The sequence below is a fragment of the Eleutherodactylus coqui genome, chromosome 12, assembly GCF_035609145.1.
Source record: "Eleutherodactylus coqui strain aEleCoq1 chromosome 12, aEleCoq1.hap1, whole genome shotgun sequence".
NCBI classification, from domain to species: Eukaryota; Metazoa; Chordata; class Amphibia; order Anura; family Eleutherodactylidae; genus Eleutherodactylus; species Eleutherodactylus coqui.
The window spans coordinates 119,293,163-119,315,703 of NC_089848.1; the positions used below are offsets into that span (position 1 = coordinate 119,293,163).

General features: G+C 45.9%; 2 protein-coding genes across 2 annotated transcripts in view; one reads left to right on the plus strand and one right to left on the minus strand.

Annotated features, from left to right (window-relative positions):
- Window positions 1-1,114: 1,114 nt before the first annotated feature.
- On the plus strand, window positions 1,115-21,166 carry ACBD7 (acyl-CoA binding domain containing 7). The gene is made up of 4 exons (XM_066585609.1): window positions 1,115-1,235; window positions 16,336-16,453; window positions 17,970-18,032; window positions 20,891-21,166. Exons 1-4 carry the CDS (start codon window positions 1,224-1,226, stop codon window positions 20,962-20,964), a joined length of 267 nt encoding a protein of 88 aa, XP_066441706.1. The 5' UTR covers window positions 1,115-1,223; the 3' UTR covers window positions 20,965-21,166.
- The window catches only part of OLAH (oleoyl-ACP hydrolase), a 39,119-nt gene continuing 28,668 nt past the window's right edge, over window positions 12,091-22,541 (minus strand). Inside the window, exon 9 of the mRNA XM_066585608.1 lies at window positions 12,091-12,260. Coding sequence (XP_066441705.1) covers window positions 12,250-12,260 — 11 coding nt within the window. The 3' untranslated portion in view covers window positions 12,091-12,249. The remainder of the gene's footprint in view (window positions 12,261-22,541) is intronic.

The window sequence follows — 22,541 nt, forward strand, 5'->3', positions numbered from 1 at the left end:
CTAAGGCCTGTGCTACATGGACGTATAAGCCCTAAGGCCTGTGTTACACGGACGTATAAGCCTGAAGGCCTGTGTTACACGGACTTATAAGCCCTAAGGCCTGTGCTACACGGACGTATAAGCCCTAAGGCCTGTGCTACACGGACTTATAAGCCCTAAGGCCTGTGCTACATGGACGTATAAGCCCTAAGGCCTGTGTTACACGGACGTATAAGCCTGAAGGCCTGTGTTACACGGACTTATAAGCCCTAAGGCCTGTGCTACACGGACGTATAAGCCCTAAGGCCTGTGCTACACGGACTTATAAGCCCTAAGGCCTGTGCTACACGGACGTATAAGCCCTAAGGCCTGTGCTACACGGACGTATAAGCCCTAAGGCCTGTGCTACATGGACGTATAAGCCGTAAGGCCTGAGATCTCAGACACTGAAAGACACACAGGAGTGCGCAAAAATGAAATGCCCATTGCACAAATGCGCAGTGCGAATGCACTTATGGCCATGTGACACCAACCGCAGGGTCCAGTGAGCGGGGCTGTCAGCGCCTGCACACGGTCCATTCACACAAGGCGGTTAGTTATTAGGGAGCTTCACACAGGTGACTGCAAGAATATCGGACTGATATCGCACGTGCAAACCTACAATTTTCGGCACGGATACGATGCCATCACAACTTTGTACTTGTGATTTTCACGTGTGCATAAATCGTATCTTTTGCCAATTTTGCAAATAGGAATACGTGCGAGGTTATTTCTTGCTCCCATAGGAACTAATGGGTGATTCTTAAACAAGACTTGCCGAAAAATAAGACAATCGGTCCAAGAAAACAAAACAAAAAAAAATCGCTCATGCGAATAAACACATTGAAATAATGCATTCTTTTCATATGCGAGTTCTGTCCATAATCGTAACCGGACGGTGCGTGCGTGAAACTCCCAACTGTGAATGACCCTTATTATCTGCAGCGAGTATCTGCCATCTGCGCTGCTCTCACCCCGATCAGCCTGATGCTGCAAGCCAGCACTGGCAGTGAAAGGGTTACACCTGCAGCCTCCCTCCATGCCAGCTTTTGTAGTCAGCTTCAATGGGTGATGTCATTGCACAAGACCTGGGTAACCAATCAGGGGCGCTGCAGCCTGGAGGAGCGCTGACCCATATAAAAGGCAGGCAGCTGAGCTGCAGATTATTGGAGGAGTTGCTGCTGCTGAGTTCTGCATCCACCATCATGTCTCCCCAGGTATGAGTGTTATCGCCTGCTGCACCCCAGGGGCGGCTCTATTATATATTATTAGACCTGCATTGTCTTACTCATCCTGAGACTTAAATGACAAATTCAGCTCTGCTACATCAGCTTGCCTGGAAATTGGGTTGTATTGCGGCTGCTAAACTACTGGCCCTGCTGCTTCTGGTTCAGGGAACAGCTGATTGGTGGGGTCTGAGCGGCGGACCCCTGTTGATCAGCTATTGTTACCTACCCTGAAGGTGGGTCATCAATAGTAAATATCCTGGAGGACCCCTTTAAGGGTATTTGAAGGCCACTAAGCCACCTGGTCTCTATCACCGGGTGACGGACTACAGCTGGGGTTATTTTGGCTACGTGTTTCTGGTCGGAGTGTCCCTTTTTTTAGTTTGCGGAGTGCTGTGCGGCTGTCTGGCGCTTCGGTCCGTCCGGTCGCGATGGGATGTGGAATATCATCTTCAATGAAATGTGGCCAGCAGCACTCAATTAGCACAAAGGTAGCAAAAATCATCCAAAGTCCATCTGGCACGGCGCTCGAGTCGGAGTCTAGGACTCGAGTATAAAGTCCACAGTAGGGTGAAGAATAACGACCGCATAGAAGGTGCAAAGTAATTCTTATTTATTCCGCCATGACCGCGATGCTGCGACCTAAAGAGGTCTTTGTCAAGCTTACAACAATCCATTTAACCAGACAGTAGTATATACTATATACCCACCACCAATCAGGTGTGATCCATCCTCACATATAGTACCTGTACAGGTTAACACTACGTGTGCCAGGCTTCTATCTGTCATCCACATTATGTCCTTCACTTACATCTGACTACAACGTCCATCAGCGTCTCACTACTGCCCATGTGCGGGAACGATGTGCCTCGTGTTCATGGAGAATAAGCCACCTACTTTGCACCTTATGCTGTCCCTATTGTTTTCCCTACTGTGGGATGTGATGTGGAGGTTGATTTGCTTGTGAATTTGGCTACGGATTTCCATCTGGCTCTACGGTGCCCTGATGGGACGTCTTCGGCTCTCGTATTCCGTGTCGGTTGTTGTAGTGCTGGTGTGTCCAGCTGCAGGAAGGCTGTGCTCAAACGTTGCTGCAGATCTGCACCAAAATCCACAGCGACTTAGCGCCGTGTGAACGCATCAAAGTTTGTATACCGGCCGTAGCAAAAAGCCATTACTTCCTGCTGTACAGTAGGGTATGTGTAAGGGGGTGCCCCACACCTCACCTTAGGCCTCTCAGGTGTGTTGTGGCTTTATACAGTGTCTAGCGGGAGTTTCAAATGCCAGCTGAAAACTGTGCTGAGGCTCTATGGGCTTCAATGGGGCTTCTCAAAGAAGCATTTCTAATGTGCGCTAAAGCGAATACTGTGTTCTATTTTCGTGCGCCCACCCCCTTTTGTTGCACCAGATCACGCATTGCAATGATGGGGTTTAAAAAAAACCTAATCTAAAACAGCATTTTTACAAACACTTGTGTAAGAGCGGGCTAAGGCTGACTGCACACGGCCAGGTCGGGTTCCTCTGTGGGATCCTACAGCGGAATCTAAGCCTGTGCCCGGGCAGGGGTCCTGCGTACCTGTCCAGATTCTTTCCATCAGTGCTGCGGATGTGCCGGACCCACTAGAGCAGGGGTCCCCCAACTCCAGTCCTCAGGGACCACCAACAGGTGATGTAATTGTCGGTCCTCAGACATCACAGGTGTTCTTACCATAGAATATCCTGAAAACATGACCTGTTGGGGGCCCCTGAGGACTGGAGTTGGGGACCCCTGTGCTAGACGATGACAAGGATCCCATGGCCTTTCTGCAATGATTACAGAGAGGCTGTAAGTCGGACCGCTTCAGTTGACTTCAATAGAAGGCATCCGCATGGAATCCAGCTCAAAATAGAGCATGGTGTGATGTTGCAACTGATTTCCGCTTGTGGGCATGAAAACCCGCTTCTACATCTCATGCTTATAGCGGGTATTTGTTGCAGATGCCTGTTCTAGATTCCACAATGCAAATCCGGCCGTGTGCATTTGGCCTAACAGATTTGGCATGCAGTTTATGTCTCAGCGTGGCCAACAGCCATGAGTTTAGGTTTTGCCCCCCTCTGGTCCGGTCCTTGGCTGAGAAGAGAAGTGGGGAGAGTCAGAAGAACAATGCAGAGGGGAGGCGGCCAGCGTCATGTTATGGGCACCGTTCTACTGAAGACTCTGGGGGGCAGTGTAAAAAGTTCTACCCACCCCCTGCCTATGATGTCAGTGCAGACACGGGAAGATATGGCCCGAGGTAGAAGAGCAGTGTGGGCTAGGCCCCCTCCGAAGCACAGGAGATTTTGGTGCCCTACTGGGGTATATAAAGTTTCGGAGCTGCAGACCAAGAGTGTGTGGGGAACGCACAGAGCAGCCGATGATGTGGCGGACACCATTTTATTAAAAGGCTGCATGCGCACTGCCCATATGCCGGGGAAACTGTGCCGAAGTGATGCCAACGAGAGACCCCCCCCCCCCCCCCCCCCCCCCCCCCCCCCCCCTCTGATGATACATGGGAAAACACAGACTGCGCAGAAGGAGAGGAAGTCTCTTACCGCAGGCGATTCGTAGACCCAAAAACAGCGAAAGCTGCAGGAATTGCATAAGACTGGTCTAATGATCGTTGGTGTATGGTGATGGCTGAGGAGTATCTCCACGTGGGTCGGGGACTGTAGTTATGAGGTGTACTCTGCGTGATGTGACGGGGAATCGCATGCTATGGGCAGACGGGGGTTGAGGCAGTAATGCTGTGATGGAGGTACGGATTCGCACCTCTGGTGCTTGTGGTGACGTGGAGCTCCTCAGGATGAGTGATCTACTCTGGCACCTACGGCGCATTAGGCCGTGAGGTTAGTCATGCCACAGACCTTTGGGAATGTGGAGTACTACGATGAATACGGAGTATTACAAAGATGGTGGGTAGAATTGATAGTATTCGACGTGACTGAGGTGTGCCCCGCGCCAATGGCACCTTGAGCCCGCGTGCCGTGGAGTTCCCACAGAGTATTGAGATTGTTACTTTGTGCAAACTTACAGCTAATTATATGTAACATTTAAGTAGCGGCACCATGAAGTGACAAAAGAAACTTGCGCCACTCCCCCACCAATCATTGCCATGCGCACCACCACCCGCGGCAGGAGGACCCCTTTACATGGAACAATTGTTTAGTTTCTGACTGGTTATCATTTACTTTTGCACAATCCATTCAGTGTAAACGCAGCCAGCGACAGGATGATGAGTGATAAGCTGAACGATGAGTTAACAAATTGTGTGGGTATAAAAATCAGACGACGATTGGTCCGTCTAAACAGGCAGTCGCTCATCTATGAACGACTGCCTGTTTACTGTGAATGGAGGCGGGTGGGCCAAAGATCTCCAGCATTCATCCTCATGTCGTAAGTTGCGGTGTGCAGATACTCTGGTTCTATGACTGCTCAAGAAGAATAACTTTTCCTTTGGGACCCAACACACGGTTAACCAGAATCCTTCTGACTGGAGATGCGGACTCCTGCACTTCAGCTACACTGGTGGTCAATATCTGCATGTGAGCTTCTGTTCCATCAGTCTCGTTCCACTAAAGTCCTCCAATCTACTAAAGCTTTCCCAGAGACCTGCTGTTCCCGAACGCTGCCTCTTGTTCAGATGATGCCTATGGACATGGCGATGTGGTATCGGCCAGCTACCTCTCCCACCCCATACCAGTCCCATTACTTGTCCCCGGCTCTAGAGACTTCCAATGACTTGGCAGTAAGGTCTCAGGTGGCGGTCTATCCCCAGACCTGACTACAGCTGGATAGAGTTGGCTCAGTTGGTCTTCTCTCTCTTTTCTAGTGAGTAGCAAAAACCTGTGAGACGATCTTCTTCAAAGGGCCGGAGCACCACTAGCAAAACTGCGACCAAAGCTATAGACTTTGGTCTCCATTTTAGCTGGATTCCGGCTTTTTGGCCACACAGAATAGCGCAGTTGGCGATCCAGACAAAACCCCAGATGGCGTTCTTTGCGCATGTGCTTTATACAGGGAGCACCACACACTTCTGAAAGCTGCTGTCTAAGGGTCCATGTCCACGGGTGGTTTTTCACAGCATATTGCATGTGTCTTACACGGTGGATAGCCAATAAAGGTCAATGGACTTCTGATCCATGCACATATATATGTAGGCACGTATGAGAAATAGATCGCAGCATGCTCTTTCTCTACATGAGCCCTATACGTTTGTATAGGCAGCGTATACAACACTGTCCATATGCAATACATTGCGTATAGGCGGCATTTTCACACGCAACCACAGCTATGAAACAGAGCGGGGAATTTTAAAGTCACACTGCGCATATCCGTGTGATATGCAGGCATGCGCACTCTGCCGACAGACCCAGTATTTACAAACCGCAGTAAAACGCTGAGGGGAGACCGGAAGCATTTTAATGAAACAGCTGTAGACATGAGGCCTAAAGGAAAATCTCAGAATCCTAGAATGGTAGAGTTGGAAGGGACCTCCAGGGTCATCGGGTCCGCCCCCCTGCTCAATGCAGGATTTACTAAATCATCCCAGACAGATGTCTGTCCAGCCTTTGTTTGAACACTTCCATTGGAGAACTCCCCACCTCCCGTGGCAACCTGTTCCACCTATTGATCACCCTCATTGTCAAAGCTTTTTCTTTTTCCTAATTTGTGTTTCATCCCATTGCTTCTAGTCTTTCCTTGTGCAGATGAGAATAGGGCTGATCCCTCTCCGCTGTGACAGCCCTTCAGATATTTGTAGACAGCCATTAAGTCTCCTCTAAGCCTTCTCTTCTGCAAGCTAAACATTCCCAGATCCTTTAACAATTCCTCATAGGACATGATTTGCAGACTGCTCACCATCTTGGTAACTCTTCTGTGAACTTGCTCCTGTTTGTCTATGTCTATTTTAAAGTGGGGTGCCCAGAACTGGACCCAGTATTCCAGATGAGGTCTGACTAAGGAAGAGTAGAGGGGGATGATGACCTCATGTGATCTAGACTCTATGCTTCTCAATACATCCCAGAATTGTTTTCCTTTTTGTCTACTGCATCACATTGTTGACTCATGTTCAGTCTGTGATCTATTAGTATACCCCAGTCTTTCACATGTGCTGCTGCTTAGCCCAATTCCTCCCATTCTCTGTGCTTTCTTCATTTTTCTTGCCCAGATGTAGGACTTTGCATTTCTCCTTGTTAAATACCATTCTGTTAGTCGCCGCCCACTGTGCAAGCTTTTCTAAATCTTCTTGAATGCACTCTTCCCCAATGTTAGCTCTCCCTCCTAGCTTTGTGTTGTCAGCAAACTTGATCAGTTTCCCATCAATTCCCTCCTCCAGGTCATTTATAACAATGTTGACCAACACTGGGCCTAGGACAGAGCCTTGTGGTCCCCACTTGATACATTCTTCCACTTGGATGTGCAGCCATTTATGACCACTCTTTGAGTACGATCACTCGGCCAGTTGTGAATCCACCTAACAGTTGCCTTGTCAATCCCATATTTGGTCTTTTTTTTTTTCTTCCAAGAAGTATGGTATGAGATACTTTGTGAAATGCTTTACTAAAGTCAAGATATACTATATCCACCGTATTGTCCTGATCAACCCAGCTGGCGATTCTGTCATAGAAGGAAATTAGATTAGTCTGGCATGACTTGTTTGTTACAAACCAATGCTGGCTCTGATTAATTACTCCATTTTCATCCAAGTACTTGCATGCATAATTTGTTCAAAGATCTTTCCTGGTATAGAAGTCAGGCTCACAGGCCTGTAGTTTCCTGGATCCACCTTCTTCCCTTTTTTTTTTTTTTCCTGAAGATGGGGACATTTACCCTTTTCCAATCTTCTGGGACTTCTGTTCTCTAGGAATTTTCAAAGATTATGGCGAGTGGTTTCAGCAATTACCTCTGCTGCTTCCTTTAGTATCCTATGATGTAATTCATCTGGACCTCGAGACTTGGATTCATTTAAGTTAGCTAAATGTTCCCTCATCTCTCTGCTTACAGATAGCCTGCATTCTTTTATTCCCCCAATAGCACAGGGAAGATCAGCTGATGTTACCTCTACTTTCTGAGAGAAAACCAATACAAAATATGCATTTAAAAGTTCGGCCTTAACATCATTCCCAACCAATTAATTATTTTCATCTTGTAAGCATCCAATAGCATCTTTTGACTTTTCTTTTGCTTTTGACTCCCAAAATCCTTTTTTATTGCCTTTGGACTCTGTTACAAGCCTCAATTCATCATTAGCTTTAGCTTTTCTGACACTTGCCCTACAGTTTCTGCAGACCCCATTATATTCTTCTTTAGATATCCCCCCCCCCCCCTCTTTCCATTTGATAAACATATTTTTCCTCTTTAACATGTGTACAAGTTCTGTTTTCATCCATCCGGGTCTCTTTAAATGCTTCCCATTCTTCCTTCTTTTAGGGATTGGTAACTATTGTGCTTTGAGAATCTCACTTCACAATATTTCCCAACCTTCTTGGACATTTCTGTCCTTAAGAACATCCAGCCATTGGATTCTTCCTCTCCTCTTTCTGAGTTCATTGAAATCTGCCTTTCTGAAATCCAACCTTGAGGTCTGAGTCTTCTTAGGTCTTCCTCCCCTTGTTATCCAACATCCAAGGATATCATGATCACTGCCTCCTAAGGTCCCAGCCACCCTTACTTCCTCAACCCTTCCCTCCCTGTTGGTAAGAATTAGGTCCAGGATAGCAGATCCCCTTGTTTTCTCTTCTACCTTCTGGAAGATAAAGTTGTCACCAAGAGCGGATAAGAATCTGTTGGATCCATTACTTTTACCTGAGAAATTCCCAACAAATGTCTGGATGGGTAAAATCTCTAATCACTATGTTGGGCTTCTTTGAGCTCTTGGCCATCTGATGTAGACAGAGTTCCTCCATATCTTCTGCTTGTCCAGGTGGCCTATAGTAAATGCCTACAATGGTGTCCTTTCTGTTGTTCTCTCCTTGTATTCTTACCCAAACAGTTTCTACAGAACTCCCGGCTCTGAAGCTTGAATCTCTGTGGAGATGAATGTTCTCCTAACATACAACACAACACCCCCCCCCCCTTTTATTAGGTCTGTTTCTTATAAATATATTGTATCCTTCAAGCCTTGTATCCAATCATGTGTATCATCCCACAAAGGTCCCTATGCTTTGGGCAAAAAGTACAGATTTTCTTTAAGTGTGGAGCCAGCCTACTCTGTAGTAAAACATCCAGTAACGTAAGATGGTGCCTTGAGCTCTGGCTTACACTACAATGGTGCAGAGTCTTTTATGGTCTCAAATAACACTGCTGATGACATCAGGAAATATATACCTATATAATTTTTTTATTTATTTTTTTTCCTGCATGCAAAAAGGCCCAAGGGATGCCATCTGTGTCGCACCAACATAAAGCTGGGTGTGGGGGACACTTACTAACTTAAGCCAGAATACTGGCATAGAAAAGTCACAAGTTTTTGCACAACTCCCATTAGTGCAAAAATCTTGTAACTTTTCTTCCTCCTGCACCTTGTTTTGCTTCCAAAACCTACTGCAATATTTCAGTGCTGCAGTATATTGTAGTATTGATGTTCACCTAGTATGCCTGGCCATAGCTGTAATGGGATTAGTGTTAAATGGCCTTCACTAGGCCCATTGCTATCATGGCAACCATCGATACCCTGTGATCACAACCTAGGAGCTTCATATCCACCCTGCACCTCTGTGATATACTTGTACATCAGGCTGAGAGGGGGTTGATGGGTAACTCTAATGATTTCAGAGAGATATATAATTTTTTTTTCTTTTTTTTTTTTTTTTTTTTTTTTTATAAACACCCCCCCCCCCCCCCCCCCCCCTCCCCTAAGGCTTCATGTTCACGGGCAAAATTGAATTGTGGAATCCATGCGGGTCACCTGCGTGATATATAACACAGTATTGTTAGACAAAATTGTCACTGCGCTACGTGGTACTTGTATTCTGTGTATGAAGAATACGAAGAACACTTTGTCTTTAGCGATAGCGATAGGCGATGGCAAACAGCGATCGCTATAAGATGCTAGAATGTCAATTAATGCTTAATTGGGGCGAGCGGTGCTCTTTTCTCAGCATTTTTGCATTTTCAGTAGAAGTCTATGGGAGCTTTCTGCATATTTCAGCAAAAGATGGAGCAAGACCTGTGTCTTCATGCAGTGCGTTTTTTTTTTTTTTTCTTACATGGCCAAAAATCAATCATCTGAAAACCCAGTAGAATCCAATGCTTCGCTTTTTTTTTTTTTTTGGCAGAAGCGGTGTTTTTTGCACCAAACATCACTGACTCTCAGGCATCTATCTTTTTATTTTACTTTTCTTAATGTCCTCCCAACCCCCACGTGATTTTTCTTGTGACAATATCATGATCAGCAGTGTGGAGGAGCCTATATGTCTTCACATATGGCAGAACTTCTGCAAGTCTTCCACAGCAGAAAGTTCATTCTAAAAACCGTAGACTTTGCAGATTTCAAGAGAGGGTAAAATCTGCGGCAGATCCGACCCATGTGACAGCCCCTATGGTAATGACCTCTATGGCTGCACTGGCTTCCAACAACCCCTCTCATATTCTATATCTACAGTGCAATATGTCATTTATGATGTGGCTATAAAACGCCTGTAGAACAAGTGCCGCGCAGGATGTGGTGTGAGGGACATTCCAGCCGCTGCCCTACCGGGGGGACGTGAAAGGCTTCATTAATATATTCGGTTTCCACAATCCCAGTAACGCACTGTAGCCACATTGTCCGGCTCTTGGAAGTGTCTCATGACTGGGTGAGAACTTGCGATAAAAATGATACAATTGACCCATTGTTCCTGATGATAAAGAACAAGTTCAAGTTGGGGACCACAGTAATGTGCAGAGCCTCCCGAAAATATGGCCCAGCCTTGTTGTACGAGTCTATTAGAATACAGCGGTTATGTCTGCATAGAATCCTAGTTCTCCAGCAGCTCCATGTAGTCTCTGGGTGCCCTGCAAACTGTTGCACCTGATAGTCACTGTGCCCACTGTCCATCATGCCCAACTGTCGGCTAGCCCATCCAGCAGGGCTGTATTCTCTTCACTGGATCCACCTTCACTCTCCTCCATTGCATCTCCCCATGGGTCCCTCTGTCACCTGCTCAGTCTCAGGAGTGCAGTAAGTGGTCCCGGCATCCTGCAGCAGCTCTGCAGGCTATCACACCCATCTGCTCGCTCCTTTCTTGCAGGCACCAGCAGCCCCTTTGGCCACGCTGCAGCACCCGGCTCTCGCACCATTGCTGCTCCTTGTGGCACAAAAACGATTCCTTTATCGGACAGGCACCAGCCAATCAATGAGTGACCTTGTGGGTATGTGCAGTTCAAATTGTCGCACAGGCCGAATCGTCACAATTTGTTGCATCTCTGCCAATTGCCATGGTAACCAGTTAACCCTCTACGGCAGGGGTCCCCAACTCCAGTCCTCAGGGACCACCAACAGGTCATGTTTTCAGTATATCCTATCGTAAAAACACCTGTGGCAATGTGTGAGGCGCTGATAATAATTACATCACATGGGCAACACTGAGGAAATCCTGAAAACATGACCTGTTGGTGGTCCCTGAGGACTGGAGTTGGGGAACACTGCTCTACGGGAAGCCCCTTACACATGATGTGCACTAAGGAGCGCTGCTTTAACATCGGGCCAGTGCAGGACCTATAAGTGTTCTACTGCAGTGATGCCAGCCAGCATAAGGGGTCTTTCAAGTACTCTGCCCTTGCCATACGTACTGCTGATAAACCTACAGGCATCAGGCTAACCCTGATGGTGGGAGAACAAGCACCAAACTTTCAAATCAGATGTAACTTAACTTCTGGAGTCCAATACAAAATGTAACAGTATCTTTCTCCCCATGTGACATTTATGACAAATGGGCACCGGGACCCCCCCCCCCCCTTCCTTGTGTATTGGGGCTCAGGTATTACTGCTATCTCTGAGCCCCTCTCTGCTGTTCTGATAGTTCAAAGCAAGAACCTCTTGTAGTGTTGGTGATTAATGGCCCTCTTACATGGGACAATTGTGGGGCGCAGATGCCCATCAGGTCATCAGTGATATTCGTTCCTGTGCCCTCAAACGAATGAGCATTGAGTGAATTGAGGCGGAGCGGACCGGGGATCCTTGCTGCCTGCCTCCATTTACAGTAAACAGGCAGTCATTCAGAACTCAACGACCACCCATATGCCTTTTTAAGGTGGCCTTTAAGGGGTTTTATTCTGGTGCAACTGCCTTTTTATGGCACTGCATCATAAGCCTGGCATGGGTGTTCCATGCCAAGGGGGGAAGATGCTCAGCTGTTGAACAGCCTGGCACTTCAGAGAATCATACTTGCTCAAACAGACTAGAAAAACCTCCAATCCCCGCTGTTTAACTTCTACATGCCACGGTCAATGCAACTGCGGCATACAAAGGGCTGATGGAGAGAGAGGGGCTCTCTGTTACCCATCGGAACCCTGTGATGTGATCTCGAGGTTCCGATGGAAGCTAAGAGACTCAGACTTTAATATGGCCCCTGGGTCTGCCAGCTACAGTATGCTGTGAAGCTTCTCTAGGCTTTATAATACACTGCTATACCGAAGTATAGCACTATATTATATGAATAATAAAAGATGGTGATATTTAAGTAATCGATAATGCTAATGCATTAAAAACCTCAAAACCCCATGTTTACCCCTTTACTAGGTGTACAAAAAAAAATCACAAATCTGGTATTGCCAAGTTCTGTAATAACCCAGAGGAAAAAAGTTAATGTTTAACCCATGCATGCCATGGAAAAAAATACAAAAACATGAAAAATTAGCCATTTGCCATATGTCTTTTACAAGAATGGAATAGAAAGTGATCAAAATGTCATATGGTACTAGTAAAAGTACACCACAAAGGGAACCCCTTATAGGGCACCACCGACAAGAGATTGTTAGGGGTCTTTAAAAGCAGCAACTTTTCTTTTATAGGTTTCCTTTAAAAAAAAAAAAAGTTTGTTATTGACAAAATTTGCTGGTCTACAGAATGTATCTTTACATATTTATAATGCGGAGTAAATGCTGTTAGAAATAAACATGTCAGGATTGTAGAGTTAGTTAATCTTGCCTCTAGAAAGAGTGGGGATAAAAAAAACAACAATGTCATCCAATGTTCCCAATCCATGAAGCCACTAAAAAAAAAAAAATTGACCTACAAAAAGACAAGCCCTTCTATAGCTATGTTGACTGAGAAATTAAGTTATGGCTCCAGGAATGTGACTGTTTTCATGCGCCGATCCACCGTTCAGTTTGATGTATGCAAAAACTGAACGGCCAACTACAAGTGAATGACTTCTCTTCGGCCGTTCAGTTGGGGTATGCATTTATACTGGATGATCATCCAGAAACCCGCTAGATGACTTGCAGCCCGTGCAGAAGGCCCTGAGGCCTCTTGGGCATCTCTAGAATCACACGGTGTGTTAACTACTAGTGTGTGCAACGGTGACTCTCCAGTGGTATGGTAGGAGCTGTCCATGGTGCGCTGAACAACCTGCAGCTTCCTTATGGGCAGAGAGTGAAAGATGTGTGATCGTGTAGAATTGGGCAACATCTGAAATCTAACTTGCTGTTGTGTTAATTCTTGGCTGGCTCTATAATGCGGGTTCATAGACTATAAGGGGATCTTCACACATGGCGGAAGTCGTCCACATTCTCTGCAGTGAAACTGTCTGTCTACCAAAAATTCACAGCATTTTACAGAACCGAGACGTCTCCTCCACCCGCTGTAGAAATAAAACTGCAGCGTAATGGAACAGTTATATTGTGCATTTCCCACCCCTTCGGAGAAACGTATGCCAAGTCGGACCTGGTCTACAGTTCAAATGTAACTTGTGCAAGCTTATAAGTGTAAATTATCCATAAATCTGATGGTCCAGGGTGGCTACAAGCCCTGCAGACCACTTTTTTTTTTTTTTTAGTGGTGAGCCAGCGCACAAAGAAGTTGCAAATTCTTGAGCAAGCAGGTATTTGCACAAACCCAGTATTCAGCGTGTCAAAGGTTGTTATCAATTTATACTCCCAAATTCTTTTGTGGTTTTGTGACTTGAAACCACCCTTCAATATCAAAACTCTCATATCTCCTATGTCATGTCCATGGTTAGAGAAGTGTTCGGCCACAGGTAATTCTCTTCTTCTGTGTTCAATCGTGTGGCGATGAGATCTCATCCTGGCTTTGAGTTTCTGTCCTGTTTCTCCAACATAAAGACCCCCAACAGGACATTTACTGCACATGATCAGGTACACAACATTGGACGAGGAACATGTGAATGTCCCCGGGATCTTATAGTCCTGCTGTGTGTTGGGGATCCGTTTCCTGTCCTCAGTCAGTACATGTGAGCAGGTCTTACAGCTCCTTACATTACAGGGATAAGTTCCTTTTGTGTGTCAGAGGGTAATGCACTCCTGATTATAAAGTTCCTCAAGTTAGGAGGTTGCCTGTAACAACACATCGGACTACAAAAAGGAAGCAAACAGACAGCTGACGGACACCAGATACTACACTAAACTGAATCAAGACCCGACTCAGACATATGAGGGAATTGAGAAGGGTCATTAGAAGCCTGTCTGTGGGCTCCACAAAACTTCTGGACTTGATGCCAGAGAACCCCAAGGTGGGGACATTCTACATGCTTCCAAAACTACACAAAGCTGGCAACCCAGGAAGACCGATTATCTCAGGTGTGGGAACCCTCACTGAAGGAATCTCAGGATGGGTGGAAGGCATCCTCAAACCACTGGTGAGAAACACAACCAGCTACCTGCAAGACACCACGGACCTACTGAACAAACTGTCAACTGTAGGTGCCCTCCCCAATGGCACCATCCTGGCCACTATGGATGTGGAATCCTTGTATTCCAACATCCCACACGAGGATGGACTAACCGCCTGCCAGGCGCTCCTTGAGGCCAATGGGGTGGCCTCTGATGCAGTGCTACAACTCACAAGATTCATTCTCACACACAATTATTTCTCCTTTGGCAAAGAGAAATTCCTGCAACTCACAGGGACTGCCATGGGCAGTAAAATGGCACCGCAATATGCCAACCTTTTTATGGCAAAACTGGAGAGTGACTTTCTGGCCTCTTGCCCCAGCAAACCATTGGCCTACTTCCGCTACATTGATGACATCCTGATCATCTGGACCAACACCGAACAAGAATTAATAAAATTCCATGAAAGATTCAATGCATTCCACCTCACCATAAACCTGACATTAAGCTACTCGTATACCAAAATCAACTTTTTGGACACCACTATAAAGATTTCAAATAACTCAATACAGACATCCCTGTACCGAAAACCGATTGATCGGCCCACATACCTCAGATGGGACAGTTTCCATCCTAAACACATCAAAAAGTCCATTGTCTACAGCCAGGCCATCAGATACAACCGGATCTGCTCCAGCCCAACAGACAGAGGAACATTTGTACCATCTTAAAAGGACATTTATAAATCAGGGCGACCATCCCACCTCAATTGATGACCAAATCACCAGAGCCACCAGGATACCCAGAAGTCAACTACTCCAATACAAGGAGAAGGAAAGAAACAATCGTGTGCCTCTAGTGGTGACCTACAATCCGCAACTAGAGGTACTAAGGAAAACCGCAAGAAAACTCCACCATACCCTGCAGAAGGATGACCGTCTGAAAACCATATTCCCGGACCCTCCGCTTCTGTGTTACAGGCAACCTAACTTGAGGAACGTTATCAGGAGTGCATTACCCTCTGACACACAGAAAGGAACTTATCCCTGTAATGTAAGGAGCTGTAAGACCTGCTCACATATACTGACTGCGGACAGGATACGGATCCCCAACACACAGCAGGACTATAAGATCCCGGGGACATTCACATCTTCCTCGTCCAATGTTGTGTACCTGATCATGTGCAGTAAATGTCCTGTTGGGGGTCTTTATGTTGGAGAAACAGGACAGAAACTGAAAGCCAGGATGAGATCTCATCGCCACACGATTGAACACAGAAGAAGGGAATTACCTGTGGCCGAGCACTTCTCTAACCATGGACATGACATGAAGGATATGAGAGTTTTGATATTGAAGGGTGGTTTCAAGTCACAAAACCACAGAAGAATTTGGGAGTATAAATTGATAACAACCTTTGACACGCTGAATACGGGGTTAAATTATTCCCCAGGATTTATGGGTGAATGGGAAGTGTGAGACATTTATTATACAGATAAGACCCCCATCAACAGTAATTCAGGGACCATAAACTTTCACTCCCTTATCAGTGCTTAGCTAAAAATGTTTGTGTATATCTTGTAGAAAGTCAAGCCTGTTGACCCCTCCCCCCCCCCCCCCCCCCTCCAACAGTAATTTAGGGACCATAAAACTTTCACTCCGCTATCAGTGCCTAGACAAAAAAAGTTTGTTTTCTGGTTTGCAGAATTCCTTTTAAGTGCAAACCAATCCCATCCATATCTGTGCCTTGTCATAAGTATGTATGTTATAAGTGTGTATAAATATGCATGCCTCTTCAGATCCAATCCATAAGCCTGAAGAAGAACCCTGCGTTGGTTGGGAAGCTTGCTATTACATGTATTTTTGTTAGTCATTAAAAGGTATCATATCTACAAGATTACGTCGTTTCTCTTGCTGAGAACAATCACATTTGTCTATAAAACGCATGTCTAAATACACCAATTTCCTTTAGTGGGTCCATGCTGTTATGCTGTCGGTATTCAGTGGGTCTATGCTGTTATGCTGTCGGTATTCAGTCACTGAAATAAATGCAGAGAACTTGCCCAGTATGGACCTCAGAAGTTACGGAAGCCCCAGAAGTATGGCATAACAGACCTGTTGCAATATTGAGGGTCGGTTCTGAGACCTTCAGCATGAGTATCAGTACTGCCCTAGAATAGAAAAGCTCTTGGCATATTAACCCTTCTGTGTCACTGCAGGGAAATGTAGTGCAGCACTGCAGAATGGCCTCTTACCACTTATCCGCTACATTGTCTCATCTTTCTTGATTTGCTGTTTCTGCAGGCGGACTTTGACAAAGCGGCAGAGGATGTAAAGAAATTGAAAACCAAGCCGACCGATGATGAACTGAAGGAGCTCTATGGCCTGTATAAGCAGTCTACCGTGGGAGACATCAATATAGGTATCTTATCTATATGCTATTGGAGGTTATCACAGTAACTAAGGGCTTTATCTAACGTTCAAGGGTTATATTCATTTACCTACTGTACATTGCACTGACCTCCTGTTCTTAGACACTCTCCGCCCTTTGCAGAATTAATTTAACCCTTTCCAATCCAATTTAATTCAGGGTTTCCTAAAAGGCTTTCTGTTTGCCATTTTACAATGGTGTCTTCTGCTGGCTAAAGCCAGTGTGTGTGCCAGAGAGGCTCCGACAGGGGAGTGGCTGGCAACAGACAGTAAGCATACCCTGTCGGACGTCTTGTGAAATTGAAGCTGTACAAGTTTCAATCAGAATGTAGAGAGATGTCACAGTGGATTGGAAAGGGTTAAACCTTAAAATTGACTTTAGCAGATCACCCAGAATTACTGTTTGGGATGGACTGTGAACATAATGTTCATGAAACCTGTGCAGCCATTCAGGGGTCTTCTCTACCGTAGGAACAACTTCTACTATTGTATTGCTTTTAAGGGACTTTCCTAATATACCTAATGACATGTAATATAAGGGGCGCTCTATGATGACCTATTGGAGAGCAAGGGTCCACTGGTCTGTCTAGCCTGGGACTAACTAGCAGGGAGGCAGATATGTTAGGATGTGGTACTAGGGACAGATTTTGGGCCTCCCCTGCTAACTGGAGGAGAGTGGCATATTCTTTGAGAAAAGGGAGGTACTTCCAGAAATGTTAGGCCCACCTCCTGCAGGGTCACCATTGTCTCCTGATCCACCCCAGCAGGGCCTGTTGGCCTGGTTCTGGTTCGGACTAGTTTAATGGAGGATGAAGTGTGCAAGTAGGCCCAAGGTGGCTCGAAGGTGCTGCAAGAAGCTCCAATATTCTCCAGACTGACATAAAAGAACTTGTAATGTAGTACACTGGAAGAATCCATAATAAAGTCCTATTCTTGGGCTGAAAAAACAAACTAATTCCTTTACTGGCCATTATGTGTAGTTCAGTCGCTCCTCCCGCTCACCAGGCATTACCAGTCCAATTATCCAGTTCACCATAACCTTTTACTCATGTACTGGGCCTAGTAGTTTGCAACCACGGAGTATTGAACCAATGTCTGTCACTGGAGAAAAAAGGATGGGGGGATAAGTGTCCCCTGGGGTGTTCTAAGCAAACCTAGGCTTTGTCCCACAGTATCTGTGCTCTTGAGGAGCTTGCACCCATATGGCCATTTCTGCACACTGCAGTTTCACACCAGGGAGTATCCCTGCTCCTCACAGCAGCGTAGCTGTATAGACCCTCCTCCTACTTGTCTGTCCCTGCTTGGAACCACTCCATCTCTGCCCCTCTTAAACTCAGTTCCAAACTTTACATGACTAGCATGGACTATTAAATAAACTTCCATACCCCCTCACAATCTGCAGGGTCTGGAAATCCGAGTGACAACCCCCATAAGACAATGGCTGCCACATGTGATTGAGACCTTTTTCAAAGTATACTGCAAAAAAGTCCTCTTATTTTCTTCTGCAGAGTGTCCTGGAATGCTGGATCTTAAGGGCAAAGCCAAATGGGAAGCGTGGAATTCCAAGAAAGGTAAGCTTCTTATAGGGAAGACGAGTACAGTAAATCTGATCCAATAAATGAAGGCTTTCTCGGTGTGGTGCTTACTTCCATTCATTAGAAGCACTTGTATCTCCTCCTCCAGTGTTGGGCTGTAGTAGTGTTTACACTTGTGCATCTGGAGGGTTTCAGCACTGGACATGTGAGCAGGGGCGCACCAACCAGAGTAGCGGACATGGCAGTAGCTAAAGGGACCCAAATAATCCTAAACCTGCTGGGTACTAAAGGCAGTTATGGTGGAATGGGCCCCATTCCAAGTCTTGTCCTGGGGGCTACTTTTTACACTCCTGTAGGCGATAAGATATTAATCGTGGGGGTGCAAGCATTGTTAGAAGTTGGGTCATCTCATTGACGCACACTGCTACACTCCCATCTGTGGCTGGATAAACATGCTATCTTGTGCCACTTTCATTGATGGCTGCCTTGGTCACACAAGGGCTAAATGGTCCTCTTGAAGTCTATCTAGAAGGGGAGGAATCTATCATTGGGGAAATTCTTGACACTTTTCTGGCCGCTCTTCCAGCTTAAAATGCAACAAAACAATCAAATTTTGCACCATATTAATCACCTTGTTGCATCTTTGAATATGGCTGGAGATGCAGAGTCTGTACGCCACCCAGATAAGGAGCGGGCTTGGGAGGGTTTTTGCAACTCTTTATGGACTTTTCACACATGATGGAATCGCTGCAGCACAGATACGGATTGTGTCAATGAACGTGGATTCTATTGCTTTTTTTTTTTTTTTTTTTTAACTCCTTAATTCTGCAGCAGAATGCCTTTTTCATTGCAGAATTGTATCTTGCAGATTAACAGGTGTGGAGCTCAAGCCCCATAGAGTAATGTGGTGCAGAAATGTCCACACACCCTAATTTTGGCCTGTGTGAAAGGCCCCTCTAAAATCGCATGTCGTAAATGTTAGCTAATTCTGGCCAACAGCGAGCTACCCCCTCTTCTAGACCTTTTTGGAAGTGGAGAGGTAGGACGTCTGTACTTTTTTGGTGTAAAGCGATAATAAATTGGTCTAAATTTTTGAGCACCAAAAGGCACGGCCTTCTGCCCCAACACCAGTAATGCACCCCAATGTGTTTTGTGGCACTTTTTTCCCCTGATGGAAATTAAATGCCTGGAAGAAAGTGTAAAATATGAACTAAAAAACTTCTTGTACAATAATAACTGTAGTTTATATAATTTATCAAACTTTAATGATACAATTGTGTATAGGAGACCCGAGGGGCTGCATTGTGCAGTAAGTGCTCAGAGTACTTGCAGTTTCCCCTTGAGTCCTCCTGCTCTTCCAGCTTCTTCTGGCAGCTGAGGATGGCCGCATATAGCAGTACACGGGGCCGTCGTCCACTGCCGGAAGGAGCTGTAAGCAGCCGACGGAGCAGGAGCGCCCTGAAGGGGAACTGGCAAGCAGTCTTCATAGACTTCTCCAGTATCGAACATGCTGCACTGAACTAGGAATTGGACCGTTCTAGAGGGTCTCCAGTGCACCGAATTTAAAGGCCTTTTGTCACCAGAATATGGAAGAATTGGCGGGCCCAATCAGTCACATGACACACAAAATGGACATATGTGTAAAAACTGCAGCTTCTGGTTCTCCAGGAGAAGGAACTTGGGGAAAGTCCTGCATCACAAGCACTGACGTCGGTGGCTAGAAGAGGCAACCGAGCAAAGGAAGGGACCTGAGCAAGGCAGGACAATTTGATTTGAGGCCCTGGTGGCCCACCTGGAGGCAGGTAGTCTTGCATACACCTGGAGGCAGGTAGTCTTGCATACACCTGGAGGCAGGTAGTCTTGCATACACCTGGAGGCAGGTAGTCTTGCATACACCTGGAGGCAGGTAGTCTTGCATACAGGGCAGGGCACCAATGCTTAAGTGTGTTTTGTTTAAGTCCTTATACAGGGTTTCTTTTTTACGTAGACATGTATATTAGCCATGTGATGTCTGCTAATCTGCCATATTCTGGTGACAGGCTCCCTCTTTAAATGGTAACAATTTCAAGACCATTGGTCCTTCTAGCCAGTATTGTAGACCACTAACTGCTGGTGTGCCTTCACATGTCTGTTGGGCTGTCGGCTCATAATGTCTGCTCTGCCTCTGGAGCAGAGAAACCGACTTAAAATGGAAATAAATGCTTCTCAAAAAAATATGCAACAGATAGAATTCTAACTGGCAGCCCTAATGGAAGTGTAAATGCAACCCTAATGATCTAAAATGACCATTTTTGTGCTAAAAATCCCTAGGGGCTTCTTTCTAGCTTACTGTCGACTGACAGACATCAGGGAGGGGAATAGTGGTCACGCTTAATGTGTAGAGGGAGAGGCGTCTTGGCTATAAACAGCTTGGAGGTAATAAGTTAATAGTTTAGCTACTGAAATGATATCTTCACTGCTCAGTCTTGCTGTAAACTGTCCTACAGGATGTCTGTGTGCTATAGAGGTGGAGAGCAGAACTTGGAGTTCTGTGTACAGTCTATAGAACAGAGCACAGCAGAGGCTTCCCCTAACTGTCCTGAAAATCATACATACAGCTTACAGAGGAGGGAAGTACAAGATACACATCCTATGATGGCCAGAAGTGGTGGTGGGCCTTATGTACACACGGCAGCTAATTTTGAAAAGTTGCAAGAATATCAAGTGCTTTCCACGTGCTACTAGAGGCCCTGCAGCTTCATGCACATGGCTACTCTTGTGTTGCAAATCTCCAGATGTTAGAAAGGCTACAGCTGTCATGACATGCTGAGGGTTGTAGTGCAAAGTACCTTTTTTTTAATACTTGGTTACTTGCATACAGACCATGTACACCACTCTATATTTTTGTCTTGCAGGCTTGTCTAAGGAGGATGCCATGAGCGCCTACGTGTCCAAAGCCAATGAGCTGATTGAGAAGTACGGCATGTAGTAATATTATGCAGCCACTAACCTCTTGCACGCAGCAGTGAGAATCCAACCGGTGTGACGAGCACAGACCACTAATATTACCTGCACTAGGTTCTAAAGTACTTTGGGTACCGTTAACTTAGGATTGTCCGGTCACCGACCTGTTTCTACACTCACTGTTTTCTATGCCTTGCTCTTACTTATTAAACCGTTTTACACAAGAACAGCGGCGCCCTCGTCTCTTCAGTTATATGAGGATCTCCACCTTCTGGGATGGCAGAGGTCGGTCAGAGGGACTCGAGGTCACAAGATATGATTGTAAATCTGAGTGATCCTTCACTATTCCTTAGGACTTTATGATAGGGAAGCCAAAAAAGCAGTTGCCTGTCCGTCCGCTCTTCAGGCCCCACGGCATCACACGGGGGTGAAAAAGTGCACATTAATCTAAGTTGTCACAGGGGATTGGTCAACTGTCTCCTAGTTATTAGCAGGGTCAGAACTCTTTATTTTTGCCCACAGTGCTATGATGCCCTATCACATGGTCACGTATGCTCACAGTTGCCATGAAAATACCCCCCCCCCCCCCCATTGCAAATTGGGCTTATTTTTCAAAATTTACAAACTTTCACAGGTTTTCAAAAAACCCAACTTGCAATTGTTGGATAACTTTGACTGCAACTCTACTGCTCTAAGTGGGTGGGGGGAGCGGATCACTCTGGCTCTACTTAATTCCTAGTGTGACGACCTTGTTTACTCCATTAAGGGCCGTTCACACAGGACTGTGGTGGAATCTGCCAGCCGTGAATTCTGCCATTTTCAATTCTGTACCAAAATCCACAGATCTATCGGTGCAGAATATTCTGCAAGGCTGTTGTGGCATAGTCTATGCCGTGTGAAGGGTCCCTGAGTGAACCTCAAGAATGGGGAGAAGGTTAAGCTGCATCGGCAAACTTCGGTAATCACGGTATATGTAGTCTTACTGCACCTTTCATATGGTCTCCGAAAGCTGCTAAATAGAACTAAATTGGCAAGACCCAAATGTGAGAGTCGCAAGGAAGTAACTTCCACTAGGCTGAGACGCTGTTGTCTGTAATACAGCGTATTAATGCCAGTCCCCCCCTTCCCCTTTGACTTCTCGCACAGCATTTGGGCCAAACCAAAGAGTGGATTTAAGAGGAAGGGGAAATGTATAAATAAAGGACTTGGACTTCATGCCGGATCAACTTCTGGCTCTGGCTTAAACTGCAAGTCTTTCCTAAAAACCCTGATCCTCATCTATCAAAGCTGTCAGTAAGACCCCCCTTGTTGCCCCCGGCCATCAGTACTCCGCTTCCCTTTCTGATCTCCAACCGGTTGTTAGACTCTTACTGACCGATTTGATGAATGAAGCCTTACATGAGTATTCAGACCCGCTGCATTTAAAGGGCACCGTTCCCACAGAGTACCAGATCTCATCGCCCTTTTCGTGTAGGTCCGCACGTGGCGGAGTTCTCCACTGCAAACTTCAGTCCGTATAGGGGCGAAAATGTGCAAGATGAACTGACAAACTGCAAATCTTGACATCCGCATTGCAGGAAAATGAGGGCGATCTGCTGCAGA